Source organism: Calliphora vicina, chromosome 1 (genome assembly GCF_958450345.1).
Source record: "Calliphora vicina chromosome 1, idCalVici1.1, whole genome shotgun sequence".
NCBI classification, from domain to species: Eukaryota; Metazoa; Arthropoda; class Insecta; order Diptera; family Calliphoridae; genus Calliphora; species Calliphora vicina.
In genome coordinates this window covers 9,555,259-9,568,678 of record NC_088780.1, presented here as the reverse complement: position 1 = coordinate 9,568,678, position 13,420 = coordinate 9,555,259, and the positions used below count along the sequence as shown (strand labels likewise).

The following is a 13,420-nucleotide window of genomic DNA, read 5'->3' as shown; positions in this document are numbered from 1 at the left end:
ATTTTCAGAGTTGTCAACTTTCTTCATTTTTAAAAGCACTACATTGAAAAGCGAAAAAACGCCTAGTTTTTCGTAAGAAATTTAAATAAATTAAAAAATTCAAAAAAATTACTGGACCTTTTAGTGACTCGGTATTTTGTTGGATATTCTTTGTTATTTTTACGTAACAATTAAAGAACCAATCATATTCTTTGAAATATTTTGCCACGCACATATAACCGCATCTGATAAACCGCATTCCTTCTTGGTATTATTTTGAGTCCGTATTTTACGATCCATAATTGCTCATAGATTTTATATTTGATTAATATCTGGCGTTTGGCAGACAATTTTAAAACACGTATCTAGAAGATGGTTTGGGTCATTGTTGTGCTAGAGTCTTCAAACTAGGGGCATATGGATACATAACATCGTTTAAAATGGATCTGTATACATTTTAAAACTTATTGACTTACAAAATAAATATTGAAATAACTTTTTACATCGTTTTCTTATATATTCTATTTGTTTTAGTCTTCTTTTTTGTAGAAGTTTTAAAGTGCCAATGTTTTAATAAATGTATTTTTACCTTAGCTTAAAAACGCTGAAATTTACTATATTTTAATAGAAAACCTAGTAAATTTGAAATTATTTTAGAAATATACATAAATATTTTGTAAAAGATCATGCTTCTGAAAACTGAAATTAAGGAACATAGTTTTTAAAAATGTTTTGATTGTATTGTCACTCACTGTACTTTTTAAATATGAGTGCAAGTTTTTTTTAATATTTTTCTTGCAGTTGTCTACATTAAAAGCAATAAATTGACAGCACTGTATATTGAGTTGCATTCACTGTTAGCAACTTTCATTTTAAAAAAACGCTAAAAACCTTAAATTGAATACATATATGAAACGTACTAATTTAAATGTTTTATGATGTGTTTGGACACAACAAAAATTTCTAAATGATTTCAAGTCAAATACATATCAGATATTAATGAAATATGTACTTTCCATAATATTATTATTTCAATACGTTCAAACCTAATTATGTATTTACGTGTATGAATAACATTTCTAACTCCAAAAATAAAATAAAAATTAGCTAAAATACTGAATAATCTTTAAAATTTAAATTATAGAATTCAGTTTCATTTAAAATTTTGAAATAAATTGTGAATTTTAGCAATGAAAACTGGAAACCCTACATGGTTTCCGGAAACAAACGTGCGTACTTTGTTTTCAAAACAAAAAACATCTGATTTTGACATTTCTTATCACAACTACAGTCATAATAATGAAATTTCTTTGATAATGATAATTAAATAAAACTAATGAAAAAGAAAAGCTTTTTATTTATACAATCATCAATACAAATAATACAAGTGCAAAGAAGACAATTTGCCTGTGGGCCAAGTCAAAAGTTATCACTTATTTAGCTTATCGATAGAAAAAGAGAAAATTTCCAGCAATAAAAAGTAAGTTGAAGAGAAATACGTTGAGTGTGTAACGCAAAATATGACTTCAAATATGTTCTATAAAGGGGCATTTCACTTTGAAACGACCCTGACGGAAGGCAAGAGTCGCACACTCATATTAATAAAATTTCAATTTGAAGCAATAAAAATATATTTTGCTACTTAATTTTTAGTGGTTGTAACGCGTTTGCTAAGTAACATCACAAAAAGAACTATGGCAACTGCAAGCAATAGTGAATTGGAATCATATGCAAAAAATTGCAGAAAGATTGTAGGAGCTGCTTTGAATTATATGTACGTTATAAGCGATATTTATTTCTTAACAAGTTAATACAAGAATTTCTGATTACAGGGACATTGTTAAGGAAAGAAATGTACCAGTTCCTGAAGTGCCTTTGTTGTTCTTGAAACCTACAACATCTTTAATTCAAGAAGGCCAAGATATTGTTGTAAGTAATAGTTTAATCATTAACGTTTATCAGTGTTTTAATTTTTCTTTTTATTTCTAGATACCCAAAGTGTTCACAAAAGTTGCCTATGAAGTAGAATTGGGCGTTATTATAAGCAAACATTGTAAAAATGTTTCTAAAGCCAATGCCTTAGATTATGTGGGTGGTTATTGTTTGGCCTTAGATATGACCGCTCAATGCTCGTTGGGCGCTGCACGTGCTAAAGGAGAACCATGGTCTTTGGGCAAAGGTTTTGATACTTCTACACCAGTATCTCGTTTTATTAAACTTGAAGATATCAAGGATCCTCACAATGTGGATTTATGGCTTAAACTTAATGGTGAATACAAACAAAAGGGCAATACATCAGATTTGATTTTCAAAGTTGATGATCTCATTGCCTATACCTCCCAATATATGACTCTGGAACCAAATGATATTTTATTGACTGGAACCCCCAACGGATCACTGCCCATTAAGAACGGCGATGTTATTGAATGCGGCATGGGTAATCTGATTAAGATGACTTTCAATTGTAAAGATGAATAATTGTGTTGCTAGGAGCGGGAATGTGCATTATTAAAAAAAAATAAAAAATACATATTTTGTTAAAAAACAATTAATATTTTTGTTTTAAAGCTTTCAAATGCTGTATGCTTTGCATGGTGGCCAACATTTCGTTTTGTATATTAGCACTTTCTACAACTAAATCCACTGATTTTTTAAATTGATCGGCAGCATTACGCAAAGACATGGAGGGCAATATGTTAAACCAATGCATAGGCTCTACATAACCTTCTGATTTATCTACATTATGGCGCACCAAGCTCTTTTTACATCCCGATACTGTTTCCTCATTCAAGTCTTCTGTCACTTGACACAAAGCATTAAAGTCTTCACTATTTTCGGTAGGTATTTGAGCCAGACTTATAGTTTGAGAGCCTTGATTGTAACGAGTTTTCGCCAGCAATAATTGTCCGGCATTGGCTAAATATATAGGGAAAAATTATTAATAAATTGAGCCTAGATGTGTGTGTAAAGGGATTCATACTTGTGCGTTCGATATTAACTCTGCAAGCAGTTTGTTGTTCTATTAAATTCAGCAACTCCAAGTAGAGGGCATCTAGCAATGTATTTATATCACTTAAATTAGTCGGCATTATTGTTTACTTTTAATTATTCTATAAAATTGTTGAATAGTTGTAATCTTCAGAATTATTTTCTAATGAATTAATGAATAAACACAGCTGTCAATCATATGACTGTAGGAAGTGTTCGGTATTTATTTATGTTTAGATTTAAAGTTAACCAACACTGGCTTATCTTTTTCTACACCATGGTGATTTATAATTTTCCGTTCCGTTTGTAAGTTTATTAATATTCATTTGAGAATATGTATTACCTGATATTTATAGATAAACGTCCATATGTCACGTCCATGGTCACCTAAAAGTTTCTGCATCTGTCAAATGCTTAAGGAAATGAGGTGGAATTTACAATGATAAAAAACCCGGTTGACCGTTTTTCGGTTTCAGTTTCAGGATACTCTAATATTATAGTTGGGTCTTAGAACAAAAATAATATGTAAGAAAACGATGCAAAATGCATTTTTAAATTTTTTTTTTTGGAAAATGTTAATATATTTTAACATTATTGATCCCTTTTCTATAAAGAGGAAACGTAATGCCTAAAACGATAACTCCACTATTAAATCACTACTTTTATAGTTAAAGGTGCTCTTAATGTAAAAAAAAGACTTGAATTTATATTAAATAAAACAAACATAATCGTTTATTTCACAGAAAATGGATTTAATAAGATTATTATCATTACTATTATTTTTATCTTGCTTTAATAACTAAAATATAACTGTTTTGGGACAACTGGAATGAAACATTTCTCCTGTCATCTTCACCACAAAAATCTCAACACTTAACAACACTGAAAAAGGTTAAAACTTGATTGACATTTATCTAGTCGTGTGTTTTTTATGTGTTTATTATTTTAATATTTGTTTAACAAATTATTACAAAACTTTTTTAAATAATGGCTAAAACCATTACATTTATATAAGATTTGTGAATTAAAATCATAAAGAGAAAAGTCACTTTTTGACTTACAGCACCCAAACAGCAAGAGGGTAAGTACCTATAGTAACCCCAAAAAAATTAATATTAAGAACAATAACAACAAACAAGCTAAACAAATCAATGAGAAAATTGGGACTACTAGTAGTAGATTACAAATAATTAGCAAAAAGAAGAAAAAAAAAACTATAATTTTGTGTATAGCGAGTACTTGATGTTAGTGGAAGAAGTGAATTAAGTGAAAGCTAAAGAGAATTGTACGGACAAAAAGATCAATACAAAAATTAATATAGATTAAATTCATAAAATTATAAAAAAGTAAGAATTTTCACGTGATGGTCAGTAAAAACAAAAGGTTTGGTTTATTTTGAATAGAAAATAATGAAATCTGACTCAACAACAGTTACATTAGCAACAACAATAACAAATAAAACATCAGCAGTAGCAGCAGCAGCAACCATATCGACGACGATGAATCCCTCATTGCTGCGACAACGTCATAATACGGTTAGTTAAACAATAATAGTGTATATTTAGTTAATTGTTGTGTTGTGTCTCAGATTTCATTTGCTACGCAAATCTAATTAGAAATCTTATTGTCCGTTTTAACATTATCCATCACTGATGTCATTATAACTGCTATGATCATAGTCATCATTTTTATATTTTTATTAATATGTATTTATAATACAAATTTGCTATAACTATTTCTTAAACGATCAACTAATGTGCATTATTTGTATTGATATGGCTCATTGATTTGTTGTGGTTAGTGTGTGTTTCATTTTTATACCCTTCACCTTCGTGAGAAGGGTATATATAAGTTTGTCATTCCGTTTGTAATTTCTACATTTTTCATTTCCGACCCTATAAAGTATATATATTCTGGATCCTTATAGATAGCGGAGTCGATTAAGCCATGTCCGTCTGTCTGTCTGTCTGTCCGTCTGTCTGTCTGTCTGTCTGTTGAAATCAGTTTTCTGAAGACCCCAGATATCTTCGGGATCCAAATCTTCAATAATTCTGTCAGACATGCTTTCGAGAATTTTGCTATTTAAAATCAGCAAAATCGGTCCACAAATGGCTGAGATATGAGGAAAAAACCAAGACAACCTCGATTTTTGACCTATTTTTTTACCTATATCTGGATTACTAAGACATTAATATAGACAATATGGATATCTAATGATAGATATTTCAAAGACATTTGCAACGACGTATATAAGACCATAGTAAGTTGGACCTACAATGGGTCAAAATCGGGAAAAAAATTTTGAACCCGAATTTTTTTTTTTTTAAAAAAAAATTTAAAAAACAAAAAAAAAATTTTTAAAATTTAAAAAAAAAAAATTTTTTAAAATTTAAAAAAAAAAAATTTTTTAAAATTTAAAAAAAAAAAATTTTAAAATTTAAAAAAAAAAAATTTTAAAATTTAAAAAAAAAAAATTTTTTAAATTTAAAAAAAAAAAAATTTTAAAATTTAAAATTTAAAATTTAAAAAAAAAAATTTAAAATAACAATCGAAAAATTTTTTTTTCCAAAAAATTCAAAAAACAACTGGAAAAAAAGTTAAATTTTGTTTACCTAAAAATATTTAAAATTTTGAAGTATAATTTGGTGAAGGGTATATAAGATTCGGCACGGCCGAATATAGCACTCTTACTTGTTTCTATTAAAGTTTACTATTCATAGTCATCATGGTTGAGCGTTTAATAAAAAAAATTCTTTATCAATATTACTGTTGAATATTTTAGCAATTCATGTGCTTTTATACCCTTTAGCATGAGTGGTAAGAGTATATGTATATAAGTTTGTCATTCTGTTTGTAATTTCTACATATTTTATTTCTGACCCCATAAACTATATATATTCTGGATCGTTACAGATAGCGGAGTAAATAAAGCAATGTCCGTCTATATGTTTATTGAAATCAACATTCCGAAGCCAAGAACATCAATATATCCTCTATAGTCCCGCTTAGGTTGCTATTTACATTCGAGAAATGACCCACAAATGACTGACTTTAAGCAAAATACTACGACTACTTCGATTTTGACCTAATTATAGAAATTTCAATGACCTTTCCAACAACATATACATATATCACCATAGAAATTCGGACCGACAAGGGGTAAAAAACGGGAAAAATATTTTTAATCCGTCAATTTTGTTCACCAAAATTTCACAAATCAATCTTTATCTTAATGCAGGGTATATAAAATTCAGCACAGACGTTTTTGGTAAATTTTTTGCTTTACAATTGTTTTATTGAATAAGCAACTAATACTATACAACCTGTTGGGTGACACTTGTTTAAATTAAATAAAATTTCATTAAATATTTACTTTGAACGTGTTTTTTTATACCCTTCACCTTCGTGAGAAGGGTATATATAAGTTTGTCATTCCATTTGTAATTTCTACATTTTTCATTTCCGACCCTATAAAGTATATATATTCTGGATCCTTATAGATAGCGGAGTCGATTAAGCCATGTCCGTCTGTCTGTCTGTCTGTCTGTCCGTCTGTCTGTCTGTCTGTCTGTCTGTTGAAATCAGTTTTCTGAAGACCCCAGATATCTTCGGGATCCAAATCTTCAATAATTCTGTCAGACATGCTTTCGAGAATTTTGCTATTTAAAATCAGCAAAATCGGTCCACAAATGGCTGAGATATGAGGAAAAAACCAAGACAACCTCGATTTTTGACCTATTTTTTACCTATATCTGGATTACTAAGACATTAATATAGACAATATGGATATCTAATGATAGATATTTCAAAGACATTTGCAACTACGTATATAAGACCATAGTAAGTTGGACCTACAATGGGTCAAAATCGGGAAAAAAATTTTTAACCCGAATTTTTTTTTAAAAAAAAAAATTGAAAAAACAAAAAAAAATTTTTTAAAATTTAAAAAAAAATTTAAAAAAAAAAAAATTTTAAAATTTAAAAAAAAAAAAAAATTTTTTAAAATTTAAAAAAAAAAATTTTTAAATATAAAAAAAAAAAAAATAAAATAACAATCGAAAAAATTTTTTTTCCAAAAAATGAAAAAAAAATTAAATTTTGTTTACCTAAAAATATTTAAAAGTTTGAAGTATAATTTGGTGAAGGGTATATAAGATTCGGCACAGCCGAATATAGCACTCTTACTTGTTTTATTTTAAGATGTTCTAAATGAGTTACTGATTGGGAAGCGACTTTATTTGTTTAAATGGTACGATAAATTTAAAACAGTGGTGGGTTGTTGATGTAGAATATTTTTAAAGGAAATTTTATTAAATTTAAATAGAAAGATTTAAGTAGTTGGGAATTCTAACACCATTTCTAAAAGAAAATTACAAAATGGAAACTAGACACATATAAAGTTCTTTCATACAATGGAACAAATTTTGTATTTTTGATTAATTGTTAAATGAGCAATCTTTTGGATTTTTTTTATTTATTTGTGATTAGCAGAGTAAAATAACCTTTCAGCTACTCTACCGTTACCTCTAAATTACCAGTACCTTTTAACCGTTTTGAGACAGTAGCCAAACTTGGTTTGAGTGAAATTTTAAACTTATTTTTTTAAAATTTAGTTTTTGTTCGGAATTTATGTTTTTGAAAAATTTAAAAAAAAAATTTAATAATAAAGTATCATGTTTTGAATTGAATTGAAATTTAATTTCAAGATTTACTAACAGCCAACACCACTGTTCTGTAAAATCCCTTGTCTCATATAAAGTCTATTTATTTATATTAATTTTTGTTGTTTTGCAAAACCCACACATAGTCCCTACTACTTACTATCTTATCGCTCGCTATCCATGATATAGTATCACATATTTGATTTACTTTATACAATTTGCTTTTTTTAACATTCAACAGAACCTGGAGCAGCAGCGCTCTCAACATCAAAGCGACCATCATCATCACACAGCTGCTGAACTAGGAGCAGACAGCATGTTTAATAATTCCCTAGCTAAAGACGAGAAAAAAGAAGAAATCTACTACGGAAAACAAAACACACTGCACAGTCGTCTTACACACATCCAACAACAACAACAGAAACACAATAAAAACTTTGACACCTATCCCCCCAAAAGAAATTACAGCAGAAAACCGCAACAGAACAACAATTCAAACTCATTATCTACGAGTAATATTTTACAAACAACGACACTGAAACGAGCTATGTACAGTGGCAGAGTCTATACGAAACGTTCAGCGAAAAGAAGTTTTAGTGAGAGTTCAGCGGAGAAATTGCATCGTTATACGACCAGCGATAGCAGTACCAGTCAGGAGGAGGAGGATGAATTAATGATGAGCACATCGGATAAACGTAAAATGTCGCGCAGAAGTTTAAGCAGTGGACTTCAGCATCACAAATATCAACATCATCAGATGCTGCAACGGAGTCAACGAACATCGCAAAGTATGGAGGTCGAAGATGATGGCAATGTGGTTGGTTGTTCGACAATATTTGGCAAAAATTCGCAGTATGTTAGTGATATGATCGATATTGGTATAAGAGTTGTATTGGTTGTTGTTTTTAGGTAAGTTTTTAATTGTTTATTTATTTTTAAATATTGTATTAGTGTACTACTGTTTATAGAAACATAAATAATAGAGTTTTATTGTGGTTTAGTGGTTGAGGTTTATTAAGGGTTTTTAAATACCAGTGTATTATAGAAAAACTATTTTAGATTAAATTTCTAAAATAAAAAATTAACATTTGTTCAAAACTACATTGAAATTTACTATTTTTTTTTTGAGAAGTTAAAGAATTTTTTTAAAATGTCCGAATTTGCATCACTTTATATACAGTAGCTATTTCGAAAAGCTTTCAAACGATATACAAAAATCAGATGACCCTAACTCGGAAAATGTGGAAAATATCTCTAAGCTACCTTTAAGCTATCGTTACCGCTAAAATACCATTACTGTAATAATCCATTTTAGCGTTACCGTTACCTTGTAACCGTTTCGAATTTTGTATTTTAGAAATTTTTTAATTAAATTTTATTGATTTTGTGACGAAATAATAACACGGTGCTACGATGGAAAAATACTTGGAAAACGAACTAGCGTGGATTATAGGGCTTGCAGAGAACATTACAAATTGTGTCAAACAATTTCAAAAACACCCTCAAATTCAGAAGTTATTCTAAAAAAACCGTTTTCAGTGATGTTCGTCAACTTATCGATCTGTAACTCAGTCAGTTTTTGTCCGACTTAAAATTAGTTAACGGGTTTGGAAAGAAAACTGATTACGCTTTAAAATTACGTGCAGTTTTTTATACATTTGTAAGTTATAAGTATTGTTTTTCTTAAGAATATCTAAAAGAAAAACAAAATTTATCAACTTTTTTGATTTTAGTCGCTTTTCATTGCTTATTTTGATATGAAAGTTTATAAAACTTTATACCAACATATATAGGAAATCTAGTTCTTAATAAAACATGGTTTTAATTATTCAAATCGGATTAAAATTGTAAAAGTTATTAAACTTTTAATTAACACCATTTGTTTAGGTTGCATCCTTTTGGTAATAACTACATTAAACGTATTATACTATTTTTAACAACGTTAGAATCTATTGTTGCTTCCTTTTTTATGCAACATTGCTGGAAGTATTTTACTAGATTCTAGCTAGTAAACCGTTAACGGGTCCTTAAATATTGTTTGCCACCATATTATGCTTGTTATTTTAGCATTAAAAAACACTTGTCAAATTGTCTTCGACATAAGCACTACGTGCATTTTACTAAGAAAACGCAATATATTCCTTCTACGAGGTAATATTTATTAACAATAAAAAGAGAAATTCGTCTCTAATTTAAACTTGAAATTTGTTTGTTTTATTTTTATAACAATTTTGGAAAACTTGGATTGATGCCAAACACCATTTTTAGTATTTTCTCCCCCAGCGCATATGAATAAAAAAAACAAAAAACTGTAGAAAAAAAAATATTTGTAAAATTTTGAATTTACAAGGTAAATTTTTTCATACTTTTTTCAAAAAAGTTTAAACTTTTGCAAATATAAACCGATTTTAACAAGTAATATCTCATTTTTTCCCATATAAAGTTGTCTTTAATATGTTTTTATAGAAAAAAAAATTAAAATAACTGAATTTGAAAAATTATTAAAAAAATAGAGCGAAACTTTTTATAAAAACTTACGCAATTTTATGAAAGCATAGTTCTTTGTCTATCCATAATTGTTTAAAATTATGAAATCGGTCTAAAAATGTGTGAGTTAGAGGTACTAAAGTACTACGACCTACCCTAAAACAGTTTTTTCAAAATATCTTAAAATTTTGGGGGTGTTTCAAAATCTTTGAAAACGGTTTTAGTATGTCCTCACCTAGGCCTACAACCCCCATTAGGTCGCTTTTCAAGTTCTGACAAAAAGTGTCATTTTGTAGCAGAGTGTAATTTATGTATTTAACGTTACCGTTACGTTGTAACGGTTTCGAATCTTGTATTTTAGAAATTTTAGCTCCACTTTTTTTGAATTCGCGATTTTGCTCTGTTTTTTGAGAAATTACGGATTTTTTAAGAAATTTGTCTGAAAAGAAAGATAATTGAGGATTTTGCGAAAAAGAAATTTTTAAAAAGAAGTCGCTGATTTTTAATTGTTTTGGAATATCGATTTTTTTTGTGATTTGACCGATTTTTAACGAAATTTGAGTATTTTTATGATTTAAGCGTTTTTTTTTTGTGAAATTAGCGACTTGAAATTGGCGATTTTTTCAACTCTCTGTTTTTCTTGCGAATTTAATTTTATTTGAGAAATTAACGATTTGTTGAAAAAATATCAGATTTTTTAATGAAATTTTAGTTTTTTGTGATTAAATCTTTTTTATGGAAATTTGCGATTTCCTCGAATCAGTGTTTTTTTTTTCTTGTGAATTTGTCTGAAACTTAGTGATATTTTGAGAAAATGGCTGATTTTGTCCCAAACACCCCTAAATTGACCTTCTCCGCAATACAACCTGTTATCTCTTCATCTTAACATTTGAATGTTAACTCTAGAATTAAAATAATCTACACTCTGGAGTGGAGTAAAAAGAGACAGGCAAATTTGAAATCAAATAAATAGAAACGTGAATTAAATATAATTTGCCGCAGAGTGGAGTTCTCCATCTTTTTAGTAGTTAAAGGCTCGAAATTTTTCTGAAACTTTCAAATTAGAGATATTTTGAGAAATTGTTAATAAATAAATAAAATAAAAAATATTTTAAATATTTTTAAATTTCATAACATTACAAAATTGAGTTTTTCTCATATCAGTAAAATTTGACTTTTAGCGTTTTTAAATGAAATTAGCATTTTTTTTATTGAAACTAGAAATTTTTGATAAAATTAGTAATTTTTCTGAAACTTGGGATTTTTCAAATTGGCGATATTTTGCGAAGATGACAGATTTGGTGAAATAAGCTAATTTTTGAATAAATTTTTGGATAGAAATTTTTAATGTGAAATCAGGGGCCGCATTCGTGATCGAATGATCTATCGAATCGAAAAATAATTTTGATATCGAAATTATATTAAAATGTACTAAATTTCTTGCTCGATATCGACTGCCATAAACACAAATAAGGCAATTGCGATAAATTTTACTCGATATCGAATGCGGTAAATTGTTTGTTTTTGCGACAAAGGTATCTGTCGTATTTTCGGGATATTTAAATTATATGTGAAATTAAATAAATAAATTCTAAATCTCATTCCCTTATATTCTTCTTTTACAGTAAATTGGAAACACAAACCGCATTCAAACGCATCATTCATTCGGAGGAAATGTGGATGTATAAGAATCCGCGCACCAAAGATTACGTCTCACCGCTGGCTCTTTTATTGGCCGTTATAGTTGGGCCATTCTTTGTGACATTAATCCATTTGGCGCTAACAAAGGATAGAAAAGATTTTCGTGCTGCCAGCTGGGCCTGGACTTTGATATTGGGTTTAAATGGTTTGGCAACAAGTCTATTGAAAATAAGTGTGGGTCGTCCAAGGCCAGATTTTTATTATCGCTGTTTTCCCGATGGTGTAATGCAGTTGTCACACAATGGCACTGGCATGGACAATATGTTGGATTTGTTTAATTGCACGGGCAATGTAAGAGATATTAATGAGGGACGCAAAAGTTTTCCCAGTGGACATTCATCATGTAAGTAGCTATGAAGCATGTTAATTAATAAAACTCGATATTTATTAATTGATACCATATTTTTTAGTTGCTTTTGCTGGTTTTGGCTTTATTACCTACTATGTAGGAGCCAAACTGCATGCCTTTAATCATCGTGGTCGTGGTGAGTCTTGGCGTTTGTGTATTTCTTTAACACCCTTAGTGTTGGCTGCTTTAGTAGCAGTAAGCCGTACTTGTGATTATCATCATCATTGGGAGGATGTTACCATTGGCAGTGTTATTGGTTTGATGGTCTCCTATTACATCTACAGACAATATTATCCCTCAATATTTTCGCAAAACTGTCATCGTGCATATCCCAGGGGTTTGCATCCTACCATAAAGGCCATGCCTGAACACACCGTACAACCTAGAAATCGCAGACGTTTGCATTCGTATAAACGAGTGCCCAGCGAGGAATGTGGCGAGGCTAGTCTGTTGTGTGAGGGACAAAATGAGGGTTTTACAGCCGAAACAGATAAAAGGCCGTTATTAAGTGAACAAAAGACCGAGAATAAATGGTTTTAAAACTACGCACAAACATATTACATATGTATGTAAATACGTACGTACATATGTATGAATTTATACCATTTTTAGTTAAATAATCTTTTGTGAATTTATATTTACATACTTCTAATCTACAATATGTAATAACTTTAAACAGCTAATTGCCTATTCAGCTGGCTGTATTTTTCTATGTATTATTTTACTTTTCTTATTAGTTTTAAGTAGCCTACCATAATTTTAAGCACTTTTGTAGCAAAAATACTCCTTTTTCTCCACCCAATATACATTGAGTTAAGGTTTAAAATTAAAGTACACCAAAAGCAAGAAGCTATAAACACAGCTACTTACATTAACATAAAACAAACGACATTAAATGTCCCAAAATGTAAATTTATTTAGTCAGTCAAGTTAGTAACCAACAAATATCATAATTTTATTATTTATACAAAAATATAATTAATAGAACGAATAAATAAAATGACTTTTTTCCTTTGGAAATAAAGTTGAAATGAAAATTTATCAATTGCAATGGCTATAATGGAGTTTTATTTTAATAACTACCAAGTTGTGGAATTAGTTGGGTTTTATAAAAAATAAATACAATCCAATAATAGTTTAGTCATTTAATCCCAAAAAAACTGTAGCATTTAATAAATAAAATTACTTTCTTCTCTTTGAAATAAAGTTGAAATGAAAATTTGTCAATTGCAATGGCTATAATGGCGTTTTATTT

General features: G+C 29.0%; 3 protein-coding genes across 3 annotated transcripts; 2 read left to right on the top strand and 1 right to left on the bottom strand.

Annotated features, from left to right (window-relative positions):
- Positions 1-1,298: 1,298 nt before the first annotated feature.
- On the top strand, positions 1,299-2,527 carry LOC135949390 (acylpyruvase FAHD1, mitochondrial). Its single transcript, XM_065498937.1, has 4 exons — positions 1,299-1,459; positions 1,633-1,753; positions 1,812-1,908; positions 1,969-2,527. Coding segments are annotated over exons 1-4 (708 nt in total). The 5' UTR covers positions 1,299-1,458; the 3' UTR covers positions 2,458-2,527.
- On the bottom strand, positions 2,148-3,137 carry LOC135949391 (uncharacterized). The gene is made up of 2 exons (XM_065498938.1): positions 2,960-3,137; positions 2,148-2,895 (listed from the first exon to the last, which is right to left on the bottom strand). The coding sequence occupies exons 1-2, from the start codon at positions 3,066-3,068 to the stop codon at positions 2,528-2,530; spliced, it is 477 nt and encodes a 158-aa protein (XP_065355010.1). The 5' UTR covers positions 3,069-3,137; the 3' UTR covers positions 2,148-2,527.
- Positions 3,138-4,086: 949 nt separating this feature from the next.
- Positions 4,087-13,216, top strand: LOC135949389 (uncharacterized). Its single transcript, XM_065498936.1, has 4 exons — positions 4,087-4,502; positions 7,870-8,537; positions 11,741-12,159; positions 12,227-13,216. The coding sequence occupies exons 1-4, from the start codon at positions 4,377-4,379 to the stop codon at positions 12,703-12,705; spliced, it is 1,692 nt and encodes a 563-aa protein (XP_065355008.1). The 5' UTR covers positions 4,087-4,376; the 3' UTR covers positions 12,706-13,216.
- The last annotated feature ends 204 nt before the right edge of the window (positions 13,217-13,420 follow it).